Raw genomic sequence first — 27,794 nt, 5'->3', positions numbered from 1 at the left:
AAGCACTCTGCGGTTCAGTTAATGATCATTCCCTCCTGCCCGCGTACAGCCAGTCCTTCACAGGCCGCAAGATGAGGCAATGACTCGTCCGCACCCTCCTCTCTCTGTACTTTCACGTTGCCACACTAATTCCTTTGTTTCTTTGCAAAAATCCACCATTTCCTTATAGAGTGTGCAGCACCCGGGCAGGGTGGTGAGGGCAGATGCACAGCAGCAACACCCCTCATGAACTATGGGCGGCCAGGAGCCACCCCGCCCTGAGGCCTGATCTCCCAGCTCCCAGCCCTGCTCATGGCAGCTGCCAGGGGAGGCACAAAAGCCTCCACCAAAAGCACGCAAAGAAAAAAGAAGTTGTGGGTTGTTTTTTTTTGCTGTCATTTTTGTTCCTAGTATTATTAGTTGGAAGCTTTAGCTTTGGGATGTTGTTTTCTTTACAATACCGATAGACGCATTTCCTAGAAAAGCTTCTTACCTCCTAATGCAGCAAATGCTTCCAACAGGAAAATTAAGTTGGAAAAAAAGCAAAAAACCTTTGCCTTCGTATGCTGTTTTCCACCCAGCCCTCTTCCAATCTTGCCTAAGGACCCTCTTTCCCCAAAAACTACACCAGGCCTCTTTTCAAGTTATGAAGCCATATTCTTGAAATGCAGTGAGGGTGTTCACATCACTGCCTGTTCTAATGAAATAGCTCAGACAGGGCTGTTAGTAGTGAAGGCAGCAAACCCCATCCAGCACCCAGCTGCACTGACAGGGTACAGACAGGCTGCACCACAGGAGAGATGCCCAGCTTCTGTGCCCTGCAGCAGCTGATGCCCATCACCGCTTTGCTCATCCCCACGTGTTATCCGTCCCTCCCGACTCTGCACAAAGAACACAAAGACAGCTTCAGCTTGCTGACATAATGCCCATATTTAATCTTTTAAAACGAGAACAAAAATCAAGAATAAAATCAAGAATAAAAATTTCATTTAAGTCATACAGTACATTAATCTTTCAGCAATGACCCAATCTACAGTACTCAAATGCCTGCCATGAAGTCTATTATCTCAGCATTTAACAAGTGTATAACCAGTGACACAGGAAAAGAAGAGCTCACGATACATGGCTAATACAAGGAGTTCTGATTTGCTTCTAAGAGTCCAGCTAGGGTTTGCAGTACGCAGGTCACTTTTGAACAGTACTTCTATCAGCTTTTGCATTCAGTCAATCTGTTTGGGGCTTCTTTCTGTTATACGAGTTTTTTCCATTATGTAGAGGAAGATTTATTTCAAATGAAGTTGCACGAGTTCAATTATCTATCTATAGGCATAAATGGTCATTCTAACTAAAAGTTTAATAAGCGGTAATTACTCAGTCCTGGTTATACATTCCTAAAGGCTTAATAATACAGTTTTAAGAAAAGAAAACAAAACTAAAGAGAACACAGTTGTAGGGTGGCAACCTCTGTGAGAAGCCTCCTTCCCTCCCCAGACAACCAAGGGTTAACTTGACTTTCTGCATTTGAAATGGGCCTACAAAGTCATTCCAGCTCCTAGGTGATACATGACTGTGTCCTTTTTGAAGTCTGAATGGTTCGATGCGCAACTCAGTAAAGCTCTCATACAAGTAATACTGGTAGGATGCACTGTTAACAGATATTAGGACAATATGCCCTGATAGCGTATTCAGATAGCAATCTACAGGTATTAGGGGGCTATCATCCAGTGGTTCAGGCAGCGTGAAGCAGAACAACACTCCCTGCAGCAGCTGAGGAGGGGGGAAGGCACGCTCCTCTGATTTAGCCAAGGCTGAAGCTGGTTGCCCTCAGTTCCCTCTCACTCAGCACCTGCCCCCATCTGTTCCCCGTCCTTTGGGAAGAACGCTTACCGACTTCTGAGCAGAAATCCCAGTCTGAGGATGACCAAGAGTGAGAGGCTGAGCTGCTTCTTATGCTCCTGGGGAGATGGAGGGAGGTGTGCAGCTCCTCCAGGCCTGCTGCAGCAGTAAGGGTTCCTGTCTCTCACTGCTGCTCAAGAGCTGCTCCTGCATGGGCCAGCAGGACTCCTGCAGTCAGAGGGCTTCCTGGCTTATGGCCTGAGCTACTGCACACATCTAAACATCACCAGACATTTAGTATGGCTTAGTTTAGCCCCGAGGGTTTCTCTCTCAGGTAGGCTAACTAAACACATGGATAACAGAGCATCTTCTTCCTATGTTAGCAAAACAAACACAACTACTGAACACAACTGCTTTGACTTCTTTTAATCTCTTTTCTGGCATCAGGTCCTGCTACAAATGGCAAAAACCCATGAACAACTGCTTTCCTAGATGGAATAAACCAGCAGAATCTCAAGGATCTGCTTCGCAATTTGCTACTGGCATGAACAAAAGGTCTCATTTGGGGGGTTGTGGGGCTTTTTTTTGTTGTTTTGTTTTGTTTTAAGAAAAATATGCAGACCATCCAGTGCTCCTTCCTTGCACATACACACATACGCACACACAGAAGTGGAGAGCTCCAGAACAGGCATGGGAACCACAAAGCCTGGATTGTGAAGAGACAAAGGGAATCTCCCATTCCTATATTAAATTCTCATTTAGCGATGAAGCAGCAAAATGACACACGGTAAGAAATAAATGGTCACAGAACACACACACACACACACCCAAATGCAACTATGGGTAAGCATTAGAACGTATTTTTTTCTTCAAATGCTATTATTCATCTGATAGTTTCTTTCCAGCTGTGCTGAAGTTTTTGAAGAGCATCTGGTGCTTCTTTAAACATTAACAGAGTGTACGAACCTCAGTGGCCATGGACAACCAGCCTCAGTAGTGCCATGAACTGTCATCTCCATTGACGGTTCTCTAGAAGCCATTCCAGAAGTTGAATCTGACTCTGCCCCTTTGGTGCCACTCTATGTATTTTTTTTTCCAAATTAACAAACACAGCTTATTAATGCAAATTTGATGTTTTCTAAAAATTAGAAATGCTCAGATTATTAGTTCAGCAAAATGCAAAGTGCATCTATTTGGTTCTTTCCATAGATCACCTTCTTTTGTAAGTTTAAATTCCTTCACAGTTTAAAATATTGTGAAGAAATTATATGTATACTTTATGTATAGAACTATTTATATACATACACATATATACACACAACTCTGTACTTTATAGTCATAAACACCCATTACTTAGCTATTTATATTATATACACATGGCATGAACACGCTCAGTGAAGAGTTGGTGCAGGCTGAAATCATTCCACCAGGTTTAATGGAATAACAACAGTGAAACCATGAGTGAATTACCAAGAGACACAGACATACATATATTAGATAAGGGAAAGACCAATTAAATCAGCTCTTTGATTTTCCTATTAACACAGGATTGTTCCCCCCATTCCACATTCCATATGTACACATGTAGCTATTCTGCATTCAGTTTACATGAGAGGGCAGTGGTGGTTCTTTTTCTATGTGAAAGAACAGTCCATATTTACTCAGGCTCATTGCAACCTCTCCTACGGAAGTGCAGCACAGCTGGGTCTGGATGTCTTGGAGGACTCTGAATGCTGCACTGATGTTAGCTGAAAGCACCTGCTGAAGCATTATTGCATGGTTATGGAACAGCTATCAATTGCTCACAGTCTGTGAACTCTCTCTCCAGCAAGTGGTACAACTGTATAAATACGTATTATAGCACGAAACAGTTTAACACGAGGCAAGTCCAGGTACAAATGAAACCTAAAGGCCTATGGGTGAACTTTGAAGGCTAAGAGTTCTTCAGAGTGCATGTTGTTTAAGGAACGCAAGTCAGGTAACTTCAAAAGAAGTTTTGTGAAAATAGAGGCTTCGTTCGGGTGATTTTTCATGATTAAGGTCCTTAATGCACGGATTAGTGTCTCCTGAAGTGCCTCCACAGAATTGACATTTTCTATTCCAGAGCGATCTAAAGAAGAGAGGGTGGACAAGAGAAAAGAAAAAAGAAGAGACAAAAAACTGAACAGATGTAGTTTGCAATATAAAACCACATTAAAAACTAATTCATTAGAACAGAGAAAAATACGTATTTATGCCAGAAGTTTCAAACTCAAATGCCAGAAATCTTCTTAAACGTCATTTAGTATCAGCCTTGCAAAGTATTCACAATTCTCATGCTGAACTGGCATATTCAGTCACCTTTTCTGTTCACTTACCTATGCTTCTGGAAAAGGACATACTGAAGCATGTACTTAAATGTTCTGCTGAATCACAACTTTCAGCACAAAGAAGGGACACGGGGCACTTGGAAATAGACATTTCAAGTGCTTCTCAAGGCTGGACACAGAGCTCTATTTGGATATGGAAATCCCACTCAGGACAAGTCAAACTTGTTTTTGCACAACTGGACTCCACAGAGCATAGAAGGTATATGACTTAATGTGACTGAGCACCAACTCTGACAGCATTCCACAAGGAATTACAATGAAACGTAATGTACCCCCCCCCAAAAAAAAAATCTAATAAAAGAGGAGGAATTCCAACATCAATCAATATTGATCGACTGATATTGAATAGCAGGACTAGGGGAAATGGATCCAAGTTGAAGGAGGGTAGATTTAGGTTGGATGTTAGGGGGAAGTTCTTTACTAGGAGAGTGGTGAGGCCCTGGAACAGGCTGCCCCAGGAGGTTGTGGATGCCCCGTCCTTGGAGGTGTTCAAGGCCAGGTTGGATGGGGCCCTGGGCAACCTGATCTAGTAAATGTGTATGTTTGGTGGCCCTGCCAGGCAGGGGGTTGGAACTACATGATCCTTGAGGTCTTTTTTAACCCAGGTCATTCTGTGATTCTGTGATCTGTAATATTGCATTTTTACATACTGCACTCAACTCGCACCTAAAGCATCTCTTTCAAGAAAGCAATATTTTAGTATATGCTTGTTTTCCTTAGGTGGAGTCTCACTTAATCATGCACAATAGTTGTTTTGTTGTTTTTTTTCTTTAAGCTGTAGCCAACTGATCCTAAATTCCATGTAAATTTAGCAGGGCACAATACATACACAAATGACAGACATGACCAGAAATGTGCTTCGATGCATACATGTAGTTAAACACTGGGACACAGAACTGGGATGCAGTATTACAACAGCTTTCTGGAGTAGAACCAAGTCAGATCATACAGTCAGAGTGGGAACGCCATCCTTATGCTGTCAGCGTCCATCTGACTGGACTTCTCAGGTTAAGAGTCTACAAAGTCCTCCTTGACTATTCAGTGCTGTTCCCTAACATTATGGGAAGTAGTATCATACAACCCACTTAAGGATCCATCTAAAAGCAGTTAGCTTGTCTTTTTTTTTTCTTTTCCTGTAGAAAGATGGTTCCAGAACCTTCTGTTCTAAGAATTACGAACCCTGATAATATCTAAACATGACTATAAACATCCATTCCATTCTTCTGTAAGAACTGTCCATTAGTTTGATGGCTGCTCTTCAAAAGAGAATGCATGAGAATACCAAGCCAAAAAAAGCCTCTGTGCCTTTGTTAAGCAAACTACTCCAACTTGACCACCTCTGCAGAACCTCAGGCTTTGCTCTATCCTGAGCAGGGATGAAAAACTCTGAACAAAGATCACCAGGTGACTTTTCTCAATAATTCTGTGCAACCACAGCTTCCTCATCTCAGCAGGGAGGAAAAGGCAGTCCAGCCTCCGCTGGGTCACTTGCTGTAGTCCCCTCTGCTCAATTAACTCAAGACTTTGTTCCCCCTCTTCAGACTACTTCTGGTTGTGGTCAGCTGAAGTTTTTCCCTCAGTACTATCCAAATAAAAGAATAATACAGGGTGTGCATTTCCTTTTCATCACCCACAGTTGAGAGATTATCTGATCACTAGACCCACACAAACAACATTCTTTCAGCTTTGCTTCCTCTTTCTTCAGCGCCAATGATCCATCATGCTATTTCCCCTCCATCTTCAACAATTCCAGCTAACTGAAGCCAGAGGCAAAGTATCCATTTATCCAGCATCATGTAGAGATACTTCTGACAAGTGTTCTCCCTGCTAGCACTGTTTATGAGTATTTTTTTTCTCCCGTTGATATTTTTATAAGCAAAAGTTAAGTCTTCTTCAAAGCTACCTTAAGTCGTGCAGTACAGTATTTTAGATTGGATCACTTAAACAGCATTCAACAATCAGAGACTCCTGTCTGCTTCTGGAAATTATGCGCATCTTGACTACTGTCCTCCTTTACATCTTAATTGTAACATTCATTCTTAGATGAAAAAGTCTCAATAGCCTTACTCTTCTACTTTCTGTTCTTCCAGCTACAGCTTTTTTCCCCTCTTCTTGCATCTCCATGTTCTATCTAACGTTGTCTTTCTTTCCTTCTGTAATTGAGCTCCTTCTCCACATTCTGGCAAATGACTCCATGCTTTTGCTTGAGGGATAGGATGCACAGGATCTGTTTTCAAGTATTCTCTTAATCAGCACGTGCCCACAATCTTTGAGCCCCTTCTACTGCTGGCAGATATCTTCCCCAGGAACGCCACAAGGCCCTTCCTTTTCTATGAGCTCTGTCAGGGAGCACTTTTTAGGCATTTGCTTACCTGTGAAGCTTGCTCACTTATTTGTCCAAGTCATTATTACTATCATTCTTGTTTTATTGCAAGCTACATTGTAATGTCAAAAAATCATTGCATTCTTTGCATACTCTGAACTGGCAGTGACAGTCAAGGTTACCACTGAGCCTGAAACGTGGTAGGTTTGGGCCCAAATATTAAGGATAATTAAAGCTGTACTTTATAAAAATTCCATAAATATTTTGTGAAGAAGTCCAGAGAGATGCTGATCATACCCCAGATCAGGTCCAAAAGAAGCTAAGAAAGGTAGCACAAATGTCCAAAGCCAGAGTCTGAAAAATCCTCAGCAGCTATGAGGAACTGAAACACCCCACTTTTATGTCTTGCTCTACAGCTCTATCACTGTGTCGAACCTGCTCAGAATTATAGAATCACAAGGCTGGAAAGGACCTACAAGATCATCTAGTCCAACCATCCTCCCATTACCATTGCTATCACAAGCCACTAACCCAGATCTCATAGATCCTCATCCAGATGCCTCTCAAACACTGGCAGGGACAGTGACTCCACCACCTCCCTGGGCAGCCATTCCAGTGCCTGACCACTCTCTGAGAAAAAAAGTTTTTCCTTATATCTAATTTAAATCTCCTTTGGCACAACTTGCAGCCATTTCCTCAAGTCCTGTTTGTTGCCTGGGAGAAGAGGCCAAACCCCTCCTCATCATAGCCTCCCTTCAGGAAGTTGTAGAGTGCAATGCAGTCTTCCCAGAGCCTCCTCTTCTCTAGATTAAACAATTCCAGCTCTCTCAGACACTCCTTGTAAGACTTATGCTCCAGACCCCTCACCAGCTTTGTTGTCCTTCACTGGACATATTCCAGAGCCTTGATGTCTTTCTTATAGTGAGGGGCCCAAAACTGAACACAGTACTCAAGGTGCAGCCTCAGTGGTGCTGAGTACAGGGGGATGATTACCTCCCTGCTCCTGCCACACTACTTCTAATGCAGGCCAGAATGCCATTGGTCCTCTTGGCCACCTCAGCACACTATCAGCTCATGTTCAGCTGGGCATCGACCAACACTCCCAGGTCCCTTTCCTCTTTGCAGTCATCCAGCCACTCAACCCCAAGCCTGTAGCACTGCATGGGGTTATTGTGGCCAAAGTGCAGGACCCAGCACTTGGCCTTGTTGAACCTCATCCCATTCAGCTCAGCCCGGGAATCCAGCTCATCTAGATCCCTCTGAAGGGCCTACCTACCCTCAGGCAGATCCACACTACCTTCCAGCTTGGTATCACCTGAAAACTTACTGAGCGTATACTCAATCCCCTCATCTAGATCATCAATAAAGATATTAAATGTGATGGGCCCCAGTAACGACCCCTGGGGCCACCACTTGTAATGGGTTACCAGCTGGACTTAGCTCCATTAACCACTACTCATTGAACGTGGCCCTCTAGCAGTTCCTCACCCAAAGAAGGGTGTACCTGTCCAGGCCATGGGCAGCCAGTTTCCCCAAGAGAATACTATGAGAGACCATGTCAAAGGCTTTGCTGAAGTCTAGGTAGACTACAACAGCCTTTCCCTCATCTACCAGTCCGGTCATCCAGCTGTAGAAGGAGATGAGGCTGGTTAAGCACTACCTGCTTTTCACGAAACAGTGCTGGCTGGGTCTGATTCCCTGGATGCCATGCATATGCCATGCGATCTCACCCAAGATGAGTTGCTCTATAACTTTCCCTTGTACCAAGGTCAGGCTGACAGGCCTCTAGTTCCCCAGATCCTACTTATGGTTCTTCTTGTAGATTGGAGTCATATCAGCAAGCCTTCAGTTCTCCAGGATCTCTCAAGAAAACCAGGAGCACTGGCAGATTGTAGAGAGCAGGTCAGCATTCACCCCCACCAGCTCCCTCAGCACTCTAGGGTGGAACCCGTCCATTCCCATGGACTTGTGGCAGTCCAGACGGAGGAGGAGCTCTGTAACTGTCTCCCTCCAGTTCTTATCGATAGACACTCAACTTTATCATTCCCAACCCCAAGCTCTTCAACATCAAAACACTCTTTAATATAAAGAGCCACACCATCCCCTTTCCTTCTTTGTCTACCTTTTGAAGAGCTTGTAGCCATCCACCACAGCACTCCAGCCATGGGAGTGGTCCCTCACCTTCTGGTAACAGCAACTACATCATAGTTAGCCTGCCACACAATGGCTTCCAGTTACTTCTGCTTGTTGCCTATGCTGCATGCACTGGTGTAGACACACTTCAGCCAAGTCATCTGCCTCACTCCCAGCTCAAGCATCGTTCCCCAAGGATCATCTCTGGTGAGCCCTATTTTGTCCCCTTCCCCCACCATAGCTACTTTAAGAGCTTTAGCTCTTTCAATAAGCCCTGCTAGCTCCTGCACTAGGAGTTGTTTCCCCCTTTGGGATAGGTGGGTACCATTCATGGACAACACACCAGAGGGTGAGCAGACCACCCCATCATCAAAGAACCTAAAGTTTCTTCCTCAATGCCAGCCTCTGAGCCGTTTATTCATTACTTGTGCTTTCCAAGCCTGTTCTATGTCCTTCACTGCCCCGAAGGTATTAGAACAAAAAAATCACTTGTGCTCCCATTCCTTGAACTAAATGCCCTAAACCCCTGAAATCTCTTTGCATAGTTCACAGGCTTCTCTGAGCTATTTCATCACTGCCCACCTGAACTATGAGTAGTGGAAAGTAATCAGTGGACTTAACCAGCTTTGGGAGTTTTGTAGTTATGTCCCTGACCCGGGCCCCAGGAAGGCAGCACACTTCCCAACAGCTCAAGTCCGGTCTGTATATGGGGCCCTCTGAGAAGGGAATCACCTACCACAACCACCTTTCTTTCCGACAGAGGCAGTCTCAAGGCGTGAGGGTGACTGCCTCACCTTAGGCCCCCTCCTAGGCAGATCTTCCATCACCTCCTCACTCACCACCTCTTCAATTTCCAGCATCTCAAACCTGTTCCTTAGTGGGAGCTGGGGAAGCAGGGGTAGGCAGGCGGGGGGGGGGGCTCCTGTGACACTGAGCTGGAACTCTTCCAACTGTCTGACTGTGACAGGGCAGGGAGTCAACCATTTTTCTGGGGGTATCTCCCTGGCACCCTTCCCTCCAGCACAATAGCGAGTCACTCCATCTGTCAGCCTCCAGCTCACACACCCTGATGGTCCTTAGCCTCTGCACCTCCTCCTTGAGCTCCACAACCAGGCTGAGCAGCTCATCCACCTGCTCACACCTCACAGGTGGAACCACTGCTACCCTCCCCAGGCAGCAGCAGGCTCAGGCACTCCCTGCAGCTGGAGACCTGAACAGCCACATTTCTGGGCAGACCCTCCATCTGGGTTGCCACAGTCTTATTGGAATAAGCCTGCTGTCCAGTGAAGACCATGTTTAGGCCTGTGGTCTCAATGGCTGCCAAGAGGAAAGCCAGTCTCCTGAGCAAAGAGGAACAACACTTACACTCCTCACCACTCAACCCACCTCTCACATCCACAGCCGCAGCACCCTATGGGCAGTGCAGGCTGTGCTCACTCACTGAACTTCCCTGTTCTCAGTGGGCAGCAACAACAGTTACTCACCTGGTGAGCTCTGTGGGTAGAAGCCAGCTTCCTCCCCAAGGCTATTTAAAGCTTACCACCAGGTGCCAAGGTCAAGGGCAGGTGATGGCATGTTCACAGGGTGTTTAAACTACCGCTAATATGCCAGCTCCACCCCTGCTTGCTCAGCAGCCCACCCACAAGCTGCCAGCCCTGCAGCACAAGAGCAGTGCTGTTGCTGGCTTCAAAAAAGCTTTAAAAATAGCTTTTTTTTTTAATTGGCCTTTTTCACTCCAGATCCTTTGCCCAGTGCAGTCTGAAGCTGGTCTCCACAGCAAAAATAGAGTTAATTTCTAATAGAAATTAGAACTGTTCCAGCTAGGTACCATCTCTAAGCTAAGCTGTACTGGGAGCCAGCAAGAGCATGAAGCAGGGCTTAAAAGGCTGGAGAAAGGCAGAGAAGTGTGCTTTTAGCACAGAGTCTAACAGCAGATAGAGCCAATCATATTCAAAACAGACGGTCCAGAGCTTATGGTATTCTAGGGCCCTGCAGCTGAACAACAGGAAGAACAGCTGCGGCCTAGTTATGACATTGCACAAGGAGGGAGGAGGCCTAGTTCTCACTCCTTGTTTTGAATCTTGTCTTCAAGTTCTTGCCAATTTGATTTTGGGAAATTAAAGAAAAAGTAAAGCAGAGTCTGGAAATGCAACTGAAATCCCAATTTCTCTCTGCTACCTGAACATTTTTACTAACAGACTACCTTCGCACTGCCCTTCCTTCTGGCTTTGAAGCTTGCAGATTCCCTACCACCCACTGCTCATCACCACTGCATACAAACCAAAGAGGCCACAGCTGTGTACCATCCTTAGCTATCAAATTTCATTTAGGCCGTGTAGAACACTACTAGATTGAAGTGACCCACCCTGTTTACAGAGATCTCATGTTCCTATGCATCATCATTGAGCCTGCAGTGTCCCCCACTGATAACAGAGACACAGATCTAGGGGACTCATGTTGAAGACCACTTGCTCAAGAGGTGAATAGGTGGTCCCAGACATTGGCTTTTTGTGTAAGAAATAGGCATTGCCAGCACTCCTGCTAGCTACTCTAGAGAGCTCCTTATCCAGCAAGCATGGATTCTACATCTTGTACTCCAGGCATCATATGCAGAGCTAATGTGCCTAATTGTGAGGCTTTACATAATACTGCAGAAGTAGGTGCTTAATCCTTTGAATCTGGACCAGGGTGCTCCATCTATCCAGGGACTGAAAGAAGACATGAGGCCGGTGGAGATGTTAGTGGATTTGCAGATCTTTAGCTCTAAGAAGTCACGATGCACATTAATAGGGCTTTATGCTGACATAGGCAGAGATCAAACTGTTGGATTTAAGACTTAAGTAAGATACGCAGTAGACTTCAATGACCGTACTTGGAAGTAAAAATACCGCTTTATCCCAAGACTTAGGCTGTCCAAGTCAGGACTAATTTCATTGATTGCATCCTGTGAAACTTAGAAGAGTCAGACAAGTAGCTTCTAAATAGTCACTGGGCAGCTATGAGATGCATTTTTAAATTCAACAGAAAGAAGCAGGAAAGCATAAGCCTTTTGCCACATTTTTCCAAAAGACAGTATTAGATGTAGCAGATGTGTAGAGAAGTAAATTATAGGCTGCTAGTCTAGTAGTGTGAATCCTACTAGGTCGGACTCATACTTGAAATAATAAGACATGCCATTTACAGATATACCATATACAGAGATATTTTAGTAGAGAATCATATTCAAAATTTAGCAAAGATGTAAATTAATTTTCTCTCCTTACCAGCAGATACCAGGACAACTGCTGTAAATAAACTCATCTCCTCATCACTAAGTTGCAGGGCATTTAGTTTCTCACTAAATTCAAACATGGAATTGAGTAGATCACCAGCTCCCATTGAATGTAAGTCATCCACGCTGTATTTCTTTCCACTGAGGAAGGTGACAGTACGCTCCCTTGCGTCAAACAGAGATGCAAACCGTACCATTAAAACCTGGTGGAAGAGAAAATAAAAAGCACAGAAATATAAGTGGATTTCTAGAGAAAGAAGAACTAAGCAATTTAACATAATTCAAACTTTCATTCTTACTGATTGCTGTACAAGCATTCTGTATAGAAACTCTCAGCAAGCCATCAAGCTGCAGAAAACAGTGCAAGCTCTGCCCCAGTTGTATTAGAGAAACGAGCAAAAAACAAAAAAAGAAAATAGGGAGCAACAGAGAAGGGGCTATAGAACACGAAAGGGAGGGAAATCAAAATTTAAGCACTAGACAGCTTGAGCCACAAAGACAATGCCATTCATAAATATGCCACTAGGACAACTTGCTTAAGCAGCTGAACAGCCAAAGGCATACAGAGCATTAGAACTGTTTTCTTGGCCACATTTAATGAGCGGCAAAGTAAAGGTATTGAACCAGATTCTCGCTTGGTGTAAACTGGAGCAGCTCCATTGAAACAATGCTGATTTACACCACCTGGTGATCTGGCCCACTAGGCATTCTTTAGGAAAGTACCATGCTGCATCACTGTTTCCACAGGAATGTTAATGAGCTCTGGTAGAAAGGAGCCGCACATACAGCCTTCAAAAGGCTAAGAAAGCAGGGCTTGAAACAGCACCTGGTCTGTAGCTGCAGCTCGAAATACTCCTTTGGTACAAGCACCTGGGCTGGAGCAGTTGACATATGCTGAACTTACCCCTCTGGGCTGAAATTTCTCTTGTGGTTTTCTCAGCCGTATTGTGAAATGTTTCCCTGTGGAATGGCTTGTAAAGTTTCATTTGCTCATGTTCAACAACCTCATTTACATTTTCAAGGTTTAAGTTGCACACAACAGGCTTCTTACTTGCAGAAATTGAACCAACTCACACTAGTTGAAACTTCAGATTTGCTGTACCCTCTTGGCATGCCATCTTTTCTTTCTTACACTAAATAACTGCATTGATTTAAATGATGTTTACTACAAATGAGAAGAACTGGGTTTCCAGCAAACACTAGAGCCTTTGACAAGCTTAAAGAACAGGAGGGTTCAGAAAAAAAGAAGAAATTTGAGAATTCACACATCATTCATGCACATTACATGACCTGCTGCTAAATTTAAACAGCCAAATGACATGCAGCAATCTGGATCGACACGTGAGCACTATATATTATTCACCTTAGTCACCTAAGCTGTATGTCTTTTGATGGCATTTACTATAGGGAGCAGAAACCTAGGCTCTATGGAAGTCCTCAAAATACAACAAAAGGAGACTGGAAGTGCAGACAGACAAAGCTGAACTCATGCATTAGCAGGAACCCATGTATACTCAGCTTTCCAGCTCAAAATGCTATTCCTCTTAAAAAACAGGCCTTTAGAAACATGAATCACTAACTTCAAATAATGAGCAACTGGTATTAATACTGGTCTTCAAAACTGAAGCCCATAAAGCTGTGTGATTTATAATAGGGCAAAATCTTCACAAAGAAGTTTCAATGACACAATTCTAACTCAAGGAAGAATAGTTTAGACTACAGTATAGCACATGATTAATTCTTCCTGTTCCATCTCAAGCCAGACTCCAACTTGTACATGCCAAGGACATACCTGATCAATCCTATCACCTAATCGTAGCAATATAAGCACATTAAAACTCCACACAGTCAAGCACTTGCTCATTTCCCTCCCACCTGCAGCCAAACTGCCAAGTTAGTGAGTCTGTACATCAACTGAGCTAATAGCCCAGTGGATCCAAGGGGCTCACTACTTCTAGCATTAATTACATTTGGGGCAGGGGAGCACCAGTTCAAGTTCAGCTAAGGTCCCCACTTCAGGCTCACTGCTACTCTCCTGAACTCCCACACAAAGCCAGGCAAATGCCGCTACGATATACTAAGCTCCACAGTACTCCCAGTTCTAAGGCGGAATTTTAGTTACACGTCTGTGAATATATATATATAGCTATGTTGCTTCTGCACCCACATTGTTTCCATGCACCTTCTCATCTTCAAATGATGAAGCATTCCTCAAATATGAGCTGCTGTTAAGCACAGTGCCAAGACAGCCACACACTAGTGCCCGGGGAAGCCAAAATAGGCTTGGCAGCAATAGTTTCACTCAGGTTTTTCTGTCAACATGCAGACACAAGGGTATCCTACAGTTTAGTTGCTCAGAAGACAAAAGTGACCTTGTAGACACCAGGCTTTGAAGATGCTTTTGCCTCTACTGAAACGGTTTCATTAATCCTGTTGTTTTTTCATTTCTGTGTAATGTTTCCTTTTTGATTTTTCTCTCTTGCTAAAATGCCACATAGGCTTTTAACTCCAGGTAGCAGCTCACTAACAGAAATAATTAATTTTTCCTTATAGATGAGTGAATTAATTCCCCTGGATATAAAAACCTTTTTATCAGCAGTTCTTGAAACAGGCAAAAAGGCATATGAATAAAGGCTTAGAAGAGCCCGAGAGGAAGAAACGCCAAGACAAAACATTTTACTTGCAAAATATTAGAGTTTGGCTTTAAGTTATGAACAGTTCAAGCCTGATTTTCCACCTTCTTTGAAGGCACTGGACAGCATCCCAGTTTGCAGAGGAAGGAACCAACATTTCTGTGTTATGTTTACAGCACAGCTGAGGCTGAAGTAGTAAAAATACTGCTCCTAGCTATAGAAGAGTTTAAATTCATATTAAAAGTGAATGATGAATCCAACAGCAAGAAAAAAAAAAAAAAAAAGCCAATCACATGACAGCTAGATGGAATAAACAGAAACACACTTCAAGCACCAAATTTTCGAGTATATCTTGTACCTTCCAACCCAACAATTATCCATTTTAGAACTAAGCTGTGTAAGAGACCCAACCCATAAAAAGAGAAATGTCTTTGGTTCAGGTAAATGTAAAATTCAGTATCCTTCTTTGAAAGGATAAATCAAGTAGATGAGAGCAAAAGCATCACCAAACCTGACTCGTTCAGGAAAGCACAGTAACATCCAATACTTGAGACTTATCTCTGTGACTGAACTTCTCATTTACATACTTACAAAATGTGAACTCTGTCAAATAGACATTAGAGTCTGGAACTGCAACTAGAACCCTAAGTAATGGTTCCCTTCACGACGGTCACTGATTATATAACAGCACAAAGCCCTCTGGCATCATTTCCAGTTTAAGACCATTAATTCACATATATGTAATGATTGCAAGTAGGTGAAATTAAGCATGAGGACCTGGTAGGATTGAAGCCTACAGTAAGTCAGGCTGCAGCTGGTACAAGGTACCTGCAGAACTGCAGCGGTTATCAGCAGTTAACAGTTGTAAGTGTTAGAGCCTTGGAGGATGATGGAAGCTTCAGCAACCCCCAGTTGCCAAAGACTTGTGGATCAGGATGGATGCCCTGGCATTGGCATGGAAAGCAGTGGAAGAATGAAGGACATAGAGACTGATTAAAATATTCCTCTATAGAATTGTAAAGTCAATAGATGGCTTTCTAAACTATCCACCCATCCAGATGCAGCCTGCTCCTCTACAGGCTAAGCAAAAGTAGCTATCAAATTAACTGCTGCTACACAAAACAAAGAAACTCCTCATTAACCGCTTTTTAATGCCCAGGGAAGCAGGAATGATAGAAAGACTGAGTACTTTGGACGTAGCTGGAACAAGGACAGCTCATCATCTGACTGGACAGCACTGGACACCATCAGCTTAAGGAAAACTCAGAGCATCCATTAAAAAAAAAAAAAAAGTGTTACCTGATTCAACAGTTCTATTTATTTTTTTTTCTTAAGGAGGTCAAACTGACAGCTTGTCAAGTCTGCAATACACAGTGGTCTCACCTCAAAGGTCCCAGCCTTCAGAAGGTTAACCTGGTCATGTTGTGTGAGATCTCGGAACCCTGGGATGCGCTTGGCAAACTCCACCACTTCTTTCACTGCAGGAGTAAAGCTCAGCGAGAACTCTTCCCAGACTTCATGGCCAGACTTGTTTGGGTCCACGTGGGGAGTCTTACTCATTGGGCAGACCTAATGTTTACAAAACACACAGAGAGAACAACTCATAAAGATATCGTTCCAAATAGTGAAGTACTGTTGAAAGAAGTAGATTTATCCTCCAAGAAAGCTTCGCAATGATTCACAGAGATTAAAAAAAAACACACAACAGTATTCCTCACTCAACTCCCTAAGCAATGTTTTCCCCTCTTCCTTAAAAAAAACAAAACAACAAAAGGCAACCAAACAAAAACAACCATCCAATCCCCTCTAAAAGACACAAACTTTGGAAGTCCTTAGCAGAGTGTTTCTAAACACTGTTTAAGGACTTGAGAGAACTGAAGTTGTGTTATTCTTCCTGATCTCACTCATAGCTGATATCTGGATTTCTCTTACTTGTATTATCAATATAACCTTGCGATTCATCATGATTTCAAAAATCACCTGTAATCTCACCATCACTACTACGTTCATTCTCGTAGATCTTTCTTGTTTTGCAGGCACTTCAAGTGATTCAGTCGAGGTGACCAAGATGTCAACACCAGAGCAAGGAACTGAGCTACGGTTTCTTGAGTCACAGGCTTACACCTTCCTTACCAGAACAACCTTCCTACCCTATGTGTTTGCTTTTAATTGTTATCACTGAAGAAAGACCAAGGAACTTGTATTCCAGTTTTGCTCAATCACAAGAGGACAAAATGCTCTCTCTTAAATAAACGTATATTATCTTTTTGTAAGAAAGTCTGAACGTATCTAATGAGATCAGCACATTCGTCAAAGCTGACTTCCAGAAAACTCTCCTTGCAAAGAGATGCTCTGAGAGATTTTCATTTCTGCTTTACAAAACTTACATCTCGTATCAAAGTTTAAAGCTTTTAACCTTTACCTGCCACCAAGGACAAGAATTCCTTTAAGTATTCTTCAGAAGCATACCAAATGGTATAGGTAACACTATATCATGTCATTGAAGCAAGGATAGAACAACGGAACAGTAATTCCTCAGAGTTTTACTGCTTGCAGGGCATCTTGAATTTGTCCAGCAATTCTTTGATTCTGACATCCTAAGATCCACTACAAGAATATGCTCAACAGTGCACTGGGTATATATGACATCAGAGCAGGAAAACCAAGATAAAGATAGATACTTCTGTACTTCCTCCCACCAAGTATCAGTTACTAACTGGGCATTCAACATGCAGAAAGCTCTCGCCTTTCACTTTCCCCCAAAAGGCAATCAAGAAAACTACAGATTTCTTGGTTCACTTCTGATACAGAATGCTGTATTTCTGAGGACAACCCTCAAAATCCAACGTTTACCTCTAGGCTGGAAGAGGACCTTTTTGATAAACTGAAAATCATTCTGAATCAAAATAAACTGCTGTTCATCTGGAAATACTTCTGACAAAAGATCTTGGCATACAGTCAGAAGCAAAGCTGACACTAACCACTGCTGAACTTCATGCAGTTATTGTTACAAATGTAGTGCTCTCTTAAGATTAGGTTCAGCACACCAGGGTGGATCATAAACAAAAGTTCCAAGTTCTCTTCAGAAAGATCTACCTGGATGTCATTCCAATGGAGGAAGTTTTGCTGCTTGTGCAATCACTAGCTCTTCTGAGAGAAGCTTTTTCAAGAACAACTACAAGCAGTGCTTTTCTGTTTGTGTGCACGCATATGTGCATGCACACATTGGAAATGTCAATGAGCAAAGAAAGCAAAACAAAAAACACCGTGCCCCAAATGTGTCTCTGTACTGTTTCAGAGACTAATCACACTCCCTTGCAGCTACTGACTCATTTTGGTCAGATCCTGCTCTCACTGAATTCTCTGGCAAAACTTCTGTTAATGTCAGAGGTGCAGTGGGAGAGTGCAGTTCTCCATTTGACTTGGTTTTGTTTCCTCATTGCAGGCTATGTTAAACCTCCCTACAGCTGCTATACACAGGTCAAACTGACTGGTTGGGTCTCTGCAGGCACAGCCACTCCCTGCCCGCCCACGCTGACAGGTTTAACCTCTGCTTCTCAGTGCCAAGAATGCTGTTGTAATGACTCCAAATACTTTCCCTGCAAGGAAGAAAGGTTGGGAATTATTGTTATTTGCTGTGGTGCAGTGCCCAAAGTCTGCAATTAGAGGTCAGAGCTTGCTAGAGATGGTCCACATATGCAGTAGACAGAGAAACACAGAAATCCTGCCTGAAAACAAACAACCTTTATAACATGGAGGTTTTTCCAGAGGCCCACAAGCGCCTGTGAACAATCTTTACAAACTAGGAGGAAGAAAAAGACTGAATTCAACCACTTCAGAAAGCCCAGGGGTCTGCACTTCTCTCCAGCAATGCAGGATGAGCTCAGGGATGTTCCCTCTTCCCAGGCAGTTCCAATGATAAAGAGAAGGACAACCTATTTTAAAGACTTAAAGAACCAGTTGCCTGAATGGCAAAGAAACAGCAGGTGCAATGTAAAGGGGAAGGACCTTTAAGGAAATGGGGAAAAAAACGTAAGAAAACAGGAATGTTTTTTCTTAAGAACTGAGTTAGAAAATGGTCTAGCAAAGCTATCTAGGATTCCCAGAAGTGTATTCAGAGCCTCCCTTGTGTACGAACTATGAATAACCTCAACTTCTCTCAAGTGTCTTAGCAGCATTATCTTCCTTCTGCCTCTGTCCAGATTTGAAGACATTCCAAAGGAGAAGGATGCTCAGCCTGTGGGTGCCCACTGAACCCCTATGTTACATGGCCTGTAATGGAATAAGCCCATTCCCATGATGAATAAATAACACACAGACTATCCAAGAAGAGATTTTAGATCACAATAGCTAGGTGTGCAGCTTGACCACCTTCAAATCCTAGCCCTGATGTTTCACTCCAGAAATTTGTTTGCAATACCTTTACAGAAAATACAGCATACCTGACTGCACAGATTACTTTAAAATGAAGTCTTTGGAAGCTTTCACAGAAGGGAACTTACAAACTCATAACAAGCATCTTCATTTTTTAAATCAAAGCAGTTAGAAAAAAACCCAAAAAACTTGACCTTTCTTCAACCAGTACCCTTTGATATTAGTCTACTTACAGCTGGACAGAAACTGAGTCAAGAAACTCCATCACTTGTCTGATTTCAAATCTTGCACACAACTGGAGCCATTGCTCTACCTCATTGCAGGTCATGCTATTAAACTTGTACAATTGCATCAAGCTCCAGCAGTGATGCCAATTAACTGCGTGCAGCTTCACTGACTTAAAGGGCACAACTGAATCTATTCTGAAGTATTAGTATTTGAGGTTTAAAAAAAACAAAACACAAAATCAAACACCACTAAGCCTTTCACCAAATGAAATACGAGGTCAATATACCAGATGCATCCTTCCTCCAGTGCTGCACGAATAAGTGGTATTTCTGTTTGAAGAAAAGACATCTTCTGGGATTCTATCGCACAGTCGCTGAGTGTAACCATTGGTGAAGTTCATGCAGTGGCCATTTGTGAAACATATGGCGTGCCCACTTGGATAATGCATTGTGCTTCTCCCTTTGTACTGTCCGCCTAGGTGTTGCTCACTTTCAGGGTACTGAGGGCCACTGAGCCCACTAACACAGTGCTCGCTGCTCAACATGTATTGTTCAGTGTTCTTTGACACCCTCTCCCCACTCTGGGACTGCATCATCTCTGCTGGGTTTTGAGACTGTTCTTGGTTGTACATGAAAGTATCTTTGTGGGCCCTAGTGACCATACCAATCACCTCCTCCTTAGCCATGTCAGAGCTAGGAGGAGGAGAAGGGCTTTTCAGGGTTTCCCGCTCTTGTTTGGGTTTAGAGGAAAGGTCTTCTTGAGGTGCTTGATCTTGATGTTCGGCTAACGCTTCATTGGGTAAGTGACCGCTGAACTGACTGTTCATCATGGTTTTCATGGCACTCTGCATTTCAATCAGCATCCTCTGCTTTTCACGTTTAGGAATGCGGCCAAATCGAACAGCTACCAAGGAGAAACAAAAAGTTTAAGTCAATCCTGAAAGTGGTAGAACAGGCACAGCCATCAAACCAAAATGGAAAACACACGCGCACACACGCCAGCCAATACCCCTCCTTTAAGGGCTTTTACTGATCTCACAAATACTACAAAAGGAGTGTTAACACTGAAATCAAAGAGCTCCTGGGCACATAACAGGCATGAGATATGAATTATATGCTGCTGTTTATGTTCAGAAAGCAGTTATAAAGCGCAATCTGTCAAGCCTTTTCCCCTTTTGTTATAAACCTAAGGACTACACACACAGTTGTGTTGGTTAATTAAATGGCAGGCTTTAAGACTGGATCAATTAAATGAGAACAATTTTGTGTGCTGACAATCAGCTCAACTTAAGCACAGTTCATTTGGTATTTGAATATAGGTCCTACAAGACAATTCCTTATGGTCTAGTTATCCAACTTGCAAAAACAATGAAGAGAATCAATGCTGAATTGAGCTTACCTGGGCAAACTTTCCTGATAACTTTGCCTTGACAAGGACATTTTCTGCTGCAAGGGGATAGGCATCACTGTGGCTGCAGCACATTTGACCCTGTCCTGGGAAACCTACAACTGCCTTTGCCACCCTATCCAACCACAGCCTTACAAGGGCTTATAACTAGTTTTGACTGATGCAATTACATTCATGCAGTAGTCCGTCATTAAAGTAAGTAAACCCCTTTCATTAAAGCAGGTGCAACCTTGTGCGCAAACAGGCGCCCAGGGGATGAAATAACTCCTGTGCACGACAAGAACTCAGAACAATTACTTTAAATAAGTTTTTAACACTCCACCCACTAAATTATTAACAGTCCAAGATTCCTAGTTCTTGTGAAATAAAAATCCAGACTAAACCAAAAAGTGGCCCAGAAGACAGAGTTCTGTTTGATATCAGTATGTTGCAGTAGACTGACAAACTACACTTACCAAAAAATAGGTCAGGAGGAACTGCCAGCCAGCAAGGTGACCGGACACTCAGCTCAGCATTATCCCTTCCTCCCCACCCCCTCAAGAAAAATAAGAATAATAATACAGATATATGCTTGATCTATGCTCCCAAAACCAACTCCTTCAGCTCCATAATGGTTACTCTTAAGCTATCCCAACTACCTGAACTCCAATGGACCTGGTCCAACTCATACTAAAAAGCTGTTCCATTTAGTTAAGAGAAACAAACAAACATCCTGCCCAGGCAAAATTCCCTGTTGAAAACAATAACGCCAGCAAAGAATCTTGCCAGCATTCAGGAAGGATATGGGTTAAAATATTACCTCAGTAAAACAAGATCAAGACTCCTGTTATATCTGCATCCCTAAAAGACCATTGTAGCACACCTCGCTCTGTCAGTCCCCATGGAAGGGAGGACGGTTCTTTGGCCAGTATTACATTACTAGGTCAGGAAACTTACAGGGCAGGGTGACAAGCTGATCTAAGTGCACTTTGATAGGGAATCTGTCCCTGATAATATGATCAGCAGCATTTCTGTCATTAAGACTCTTAGCAATGAGTTTTGTGGTGGGCAGCGTATTGACTCGCAGAGGACTGATGCACAGTTCAGGAACATACCATCTCTTGACATTCCAACTGACAGACATTTTTTGAAACGACACTGCTGGCATCTGTTTCTATTCATTCTCATTATAGAGCAGTTGTTATTCTTCAAGCACTTCTTATACTGGATGTTTTGCTGAATGCTTCTTCTGAAAAAACCCTGTAAACAAGCAACAAAACCCCCACAGTTTTTATTACAGAGCATGTCAAATCCTCTTGCCAAGATACACCCCTCTGTAAGCACAGAGAACTTCACCTCACCTCATCAGCTGCTTCAGGCCAGCAGCCCTAAGTGAATTTAAAAGAACCTTGCTATTCCTAATGACTTACTTCCCTTCAGCGCGTGATCTGCATATAAAGTAAACTAGTTACGATTTCTACCTACAGGAGATGCTAAGGTGCTTCCTGGGTAGTCAACATCTAAAAGCTAAATACCTTACTTTCATTGCTGTACTGCTAGTTTATGAGATATGCTCTCAAACTCCTATGACATCAAACACAAAGGTGAAAGCCAAAAATCGGTTTCTTTAATTTCAGTTCTGTTTCCAGACTATGGAGACTATCTCACTGTGCCATACAACAGTTAAAAGGTAATTCTTATACAGCTTCTACCCCAAAAATGATAAACTCCATCATGGAACACAACACCTGCAGCATTACAGTATCAGAAAATATACCTCTCTTGATGCATGAGCATCCAGTTTTGGTTTTATTCCCATGGTAAAAGAACTGCCTTTCTAAAGCTGTTTTGTTCTGTGTCATCCCAGGTTACAACTCACATACCCACTATCTCCTAATGCAGTTAATAGTCATATCTTGCCTGACACGGTCCTTACCACCTGCTTCCAGTTCTTGTTCTTTGCCATGTAGTCCATGTCAGGCAAGACTGGACAAAGGGTGAGAACACAAAGTACTGCAGAGCTTGGAAAATGCTGTGAATTGCTGAGTGGCTCGCCTTTTCCTACAGCTCATCCACTGCCTGAAACTTCTCAGATTTAACAGAGAAGCACAGCTAAGCTTTATGATTTTCAGCATAATCACTACTTTTCCCTTGAGGAAACACCCTTGAGGGCACTGTACCAGCAGGAAGATGAGAGGAAATATACCTCACCTTGCAGCCCTCACAGGCATGAACACCATAATGAAATCCTGAAGCAACATCTCCACAGACCTTGCAAAGAAGAACCATTCCATTGAATTCTAGAATCAGAACAGAACATTGAAGGATACAGAAAGTCAATGACAACTTCCAGCTTTTTAAAACCTGTACTAACAGCAAAATGTGTCAGCTCAGTTGAACGTACAAAAAATATACAAAAACCAAACACAGAAAACGACCAACAGAAAGCAAGAAAGTATGAAAACCTTGAACAGTTCAGAAGGTACCAGTGTACCGGAAGGGGGGGAAGAAAAAAAGCAAACAACCATGAAGCACTCAACAGAACAGAGAGAAAGCATGTATTCACTGGACTTTGAATCACTGTAGCACTGTACTCATTTGTAGAAAAAGAGTCTGCTTACACTTAGCATTTTAAAAGGATCATTTAGGTAACTAGGCCACCGAAGCTTTGGCTCAATCTGTCTTTCCATCAGGACAAGGAAGCAAATATAATGGCTGCAGTTTCCTCAACTGAGAGCAGACATCTTCTCTCACACACCCCAACTTGAAAATACCTTCTGAACTCTGCAAACATTGACGGGCTGGCTTCCCAAGTTTCTGCTTCATTTTAATTCAGTTTACCAATAAAGAATTTTTGCAGATCCTTAGCAGTGGCCTAACACTGTTTTTACCAAAGCAAATGGGAGCTTTACCAATGACTTCAATAACCACAAAGTTACCTTAACACTGAATAACAGACATAGTTGGAATTATTTCAGCAGAACCCTGTTCTATCAGAAAAGCAAATTTCTTTCACACCTGGGTTTCACTTGTGAAGAGAATTTCTTTATTTCTCTGTAAGGTTTTGAAAAAGAGCCAAACCACAGATTTTCCATATTTCATATAACTGCTATTGAGCTAAATCCATTACCTACCTACACACCTACAGTCTACAGCAGCTTTCATCTGCAGGAACCTCTGCTTATAGCAACAACCTAGTTGCCAGTACATTTAAGAGCAAGTAAAGGCTCTTACTAAGAAGTCAGTGTAGTAACATGAGAAGAAAGAAAAAACCTGACACATTTTTAAGGTAGAACTGTTGTATACCAATTATAGTTTCCTATCAATTCAAAGCAATAAAACAATTTAGCCAGTTAAAGAATCCAGCTTCCAAAAGTCCAGTCTGAACTCCAGCTGAGTGTTTGTGGGAATACTCAGTAAGTACTGAGCCCTGCCCTTCCAAAAAACAATCCGATGTATTTCCTTGTTGTGGTCTTCTCTGATCAACAGAGAAAATACAAAGCAAACAGTGGTAGCTGCACTGCTAAACACATTTTGCGAGGCTACCCTTTACTTCCAGCTTACAAGCAAATACTGGTAATTCACTCATTTTGTTCCTCAGAGAAATTCAGGGGGATGGAAAATCAGTGGGCAAAGGTGGGAGTATAAAAATAAAAAGGAAGCTAGATTCACAAGACAGCTCCATAAATACTCCTTCAGGCAGCCTCCAATCACAACTATCATTCCATCATTCAGAAGACTTTCAGGTGACACAAGATTACTTCATCACATCCTTTTAAGCCAGGGTTTGATTTTTATTAAGATCAATTCTCATTAGTGAAAATTGGCAATAGAGCAGGACGGTATGTATGGGCTGTGTGATCCAGCAGCAAGGAGACCCTCTCATCTACTATCACTTGTATGGTAGTACCGTACCATACATATAACACAGAAATTAAAAAATGAGGAAAAAAAGACAAGACTTTGCTACATGCTGTCAGAGGAAGCCACAGAGAGGACCTGCTTGTAATGAGTAGAATACATAGTTCCACAGTGTAGGGATGTAAAGGGGGGAAAACAGTAGTTTCACAAACAGGCACCGGACATACTTGTGACTCCGTTATGGCCTTTTGTCAAGCCAGCAACACCCGACTGGCTCGGTTTAACAGTCTCCTCTAGCCGGTCACTCTTTGGTGCCCCATCCGACCCCTCGCTGCTCCGACCATTGCAGCTGCTTTCCGAGGAGGAGCTGTTCGGAGAAGATGGTACAGGCGAAGAGGATGACTGGAAACCGCTGTCTGAGCTCTCGCTGTGACATGAGGCTGGGCTAGATGCTGAGCTCGAAGAGCTGATGTAAGCTATCACACCCCCTAAGGCAAGAAAAAAAGGCGGCATGTAGTGACATAACAAGCAGACATGCACCACGGCCATGTGAGCCACGCCATGACCCAGCACCGCCAGACCCAGCTGTCACGTGTTCCTGGACGCACTCCTTTCCAGCGCTCCCTCGTGCTCCTTCCTCCCCATCCGTGTGCAGCGACTGACCTCCAGATCTCACCCATCCGCCTCCCTGCTGCAGCAGCCACCCTCGGTTTGAGATTAGATAAAGCGACAGGCGGAGCAGCGTGCGGGCAGGACAGGCAACGGGGACAGGGCACGAGGCCCAGGGAGGGGGGTTCCCCGGGTGCCCTATGAGCAGACCTTGTCTGGAGCGCACGTGGAGGCTGGGGAAAAGACACGATCTTACATCGCTGCAGATCAGAAAGCAAACAGGCTAGGTTAGGGACAGAAATAGGGCAGAGCACACAGGCTGCAAGCCGGAGGCACAGAAAGGAAGGGCTGGGAGGTGCTCACGATGCAGAAGGGAAGAAGCAGGCAAAGGAAAGAAACAGCACTGCAGCCTGGTTAGCCTATTTAATGTCATGTGTCCTACTGCAAGCTCTTGCAGCACTTCTAGCAGCAAGGAAAACTCCAGCTGCTTGCTCTGCGCAGGGCACAGGAGGACAGAGACTGCTTGCATAGTGACACTTGAGGATGAAACAGCTTTTTGTCCTCAGGCAGACATGGAAGCAGCCCTGCTCTTTTTTCTTGCTTGTTAAGAAGGAATTGTTTTCACTTCACCTGAGTTTGTCACCAAGACTCACTATTTCAAACATCAGTACAAAAGCGCTCGATATTTCATACACACAAGTTCAGCAGCAAAAGCCATGCAACTGTTTAAACAAATAACAGCCAGCAAGGTCAGGATGGACCAGGCTCTGAGCAACCTATCTAGCTGCAGACATCCCTGTACAGTATATGGGAATTGGGGTAGATGACTTCTAAAGGTCCCTTCCAACTCAAATAGTTCCACGATTCTATCTCCTTGGCTCCATACAAACACTGCTCTAGGTGTCCCTGCAGAGGAAACTCATCATGCTGGAGCAAGGAGTGCCACACAACAGGAAGAATGGAGAACTGCAACAACGGCCATGCACTGACTTTCTTTGAAGGAAACAGACACCTGTGCCAGTGCAGCACCTGAATAAGCGACAGGGGTGCTACAGGGGTCTGTGCATCACCCCTTCCACCAGCCTTCCTCCCCACAGCCCAAAGCTGCTGCGCTGTTATACAGTCCTGGGATCCCAGGGAAGAGCTGGTGCTTGTGGTGAGAGACGTTGATAAAAGCAATGTTGGAGTGTTCCAACAGCCCTCTTAGCATTCTGATGTCAGTCTTACCAGCCTGTTCTCCCTCTAACAGTTCACTTTCCCTATCAAAGGCCTCACACCCCATGTGCCACTTAATGAGCAGGGGTCAACACAGGCAGCCCCCTGACAACTGTGCCCACTGTTCCTCTTGCCCCTCAGCACTGCAGCCATGCCCAGGAGGTGCTCTGGAAGCATGCTACGCAGGGCAGCAGGCAGCCAGGCTCCAGCTCATGGTGCCAGGGGGCAGGAGGTGCCAGGGACACACGGGTGCAAGCAGGCAGACCCGGGCGCCAGCCTTATCTCCTGCAGGAAGCAACGCCTCTCTGTAATGAGCCCAGTGCCACAGAAAGAGACAGGCCTCCCCGAAGGATGTCACAGGAGGGCACAGAGGGAGCACAGTGATGATGGGGGTGCCTCCTTATCCCTTCTTGTTCAGAAGCCTGAGGAGCTCCAGGGAGCCAGGCTGTTCCCGCATGCCTGGGCTTTCCCACTTCTCTGCAGGACAGCTGAAAGCCCCGACACCCGTGCTATACTCCCCGCACACCCCATTTCTGCCCGACTCCCAGCGGAGCCGTCCCACGCCAATAGCGCGGCCATCCCGCAGCTATGACCGCCGTGAGCCTCGGGGCAGCCACACACACCGCCAGCCTACGGGGGGGGAACCACAGCAGTCGGGGCGCGTTCAGCCTGAGAGCGAAGCGGGTCCCGCTACACCGTGCTGCGCTCAGCAAGGGCCCCAACCACAACCCGTTGAGCGGCACTACCGGGCGCGCATCGAATTCCAGCACCCGCCTCGAGCCGCGGCAGCCCCGCAGCGCCCGCGCTTCGCTCCGGACGCGGATCCGCGGCCCCGTCCCGGCTCGCGCCCCGCCACGCGCGGCCCCGTTAGAGCCGGGCACAGCCGCGGGACGGCGGCCCCGCGCGGCGCGGCCGTTACACAACGCCTCCCCCGCGCGCCGGCACCGGGCCGGGCCACGTGAGGGGCGCGCGGGCCGCCCCACCGCGCACACGGCCGCGCGCGTGCGGCCCCCCCCGCCGCCGCCGCCGCCGCTCTCCTCTCTTCACCCCGGGTCGGGGCGGGGCCGGGGGCGCCGCAGCCCCACGTGTCCCCACGTGTCCCCCCGCGCCCCGCCACCGCCCCGAATGTAGGTCACCCAAACAGCGGCCTCCCTCCCTCCCGCCTCACGTGTCCGCGCCGCCCGCCGCCCCGCGCCGCCGCCCGCCGCTATTATGCAATGCGCGCGTCACCGCCTCGCACGGCCAATGGGCGCGCACGCCGCGCGGAACGTAAACACAGCGCGCACATGGCCCGGCCGGCGGGGCCATGTGAGGCGGCGCGCGGCCGCCCTGCCGCCCGCGGAACCGGGGGTCGGGGCCGCGCCCGGGACCGCCGCGCCCCCCGAGCGCCCCCCTGCACCGCCGGCCCGCGGCGCCCCGCTTACCCGCGCTGACTTCCATGGCGCCGTTCCGCCGCGCCGCCGCGCTCGGCCGCCCCGCCGTGCTCCGCGCTCCCCTCCGCCGCGCTACATGCGCTGCCGGCGCCCGCTGCCCGCCGCGGCTCCGCGCCTGTCAGAGCCGCAGCCGCCCGTGCCCGC

General features: G+C 45.1%; 1 protein-coding gene across 2 annotated transcripts; it reads right to left on the bottom strand.

Annotated features, from left to right (window-relative positions):
* Positions 1 to 886: 886 nt before the first annotated feature.
* Positions 887 to 27,794, bottom strand: NR1D2 (nuclear receptor subfamily 1 group D member 2). 2 transcript variants are annotated; one of them, XM_072328165.1, is made up of 8 exons: positions 27,642 to 27,794; positions 24,621 to 24,881; positions 22,744 to 22,832; positions 21,648 to 21,792; positions 19,433 to 20,049; positions 15,928 to 16,113; positions 11,904 to 12,114; positions 887 to 3,925 (listed from the first exon to the last, which is right to left on the bottom strand). In XM_072328165.1, exons 1-8 carry the CDS (start codon positions 27,655 to 27,657, stop codon positions 3,729 to 3,731), a joined length of 1,722 nt encoding a protein of 573 aa, XP_072184266.1. In that variant the 5' UTR covers positions 27,658 to 27,794; the 3' UTR covers positions 887 to 3,728. The 2 variants fall into 2 exon arrangements, with proteins under 2 accessions (XP_072184266.1, XP_072184265.1); XM_072328164.1 differs by lacking the exon at positions 27,642 to 27,794 and having other exon boundaries at positions 24,621 to 24,957.

Source organism: Excalfactoria chinensis, chromosome 2 (assembly GCF_039878825.1).
Source record: "Excalfactoria chinensis isolate bCotChi1 chromosome 2, bCotChi1.hap2, whole genome shotgun sequence".
Classification (NCBI taxonomy): Eukaryota; Metazoa; Chordata; class Aves; order Galliformes; family Phasianidae; genus Excalfactoria; species Excalfactoria chinensis.
This window is presented reverse-complemented; position numbering and strand designations above follow the sequence as displayed.

Bases quoted from the DNA above. Each gene is read 5' to 3' on its own strand.
- NR1D2 (XM_072328164.1), bottom strand. From the start codon at position 24,942: ATGGCCGTGGTGCATGTCTGCTTGTTATGTCACTACATGCCGCCTTTT. The intron at 21,793-22,743 runs GTGAGGTATATT...GCTTGTTTACAG, and splicing joins ATGCCTGTGAGGGCTGCAAG to GGTTTTTTCAGAAGAAGCAT. The intron at 16,114-19,432 runs GTATATTGACCT...TGTAAACATTAG, and splicing joins CTGGAGGAAGGATGCATCTG to GTCTGCCCAATGAGTAAGAC.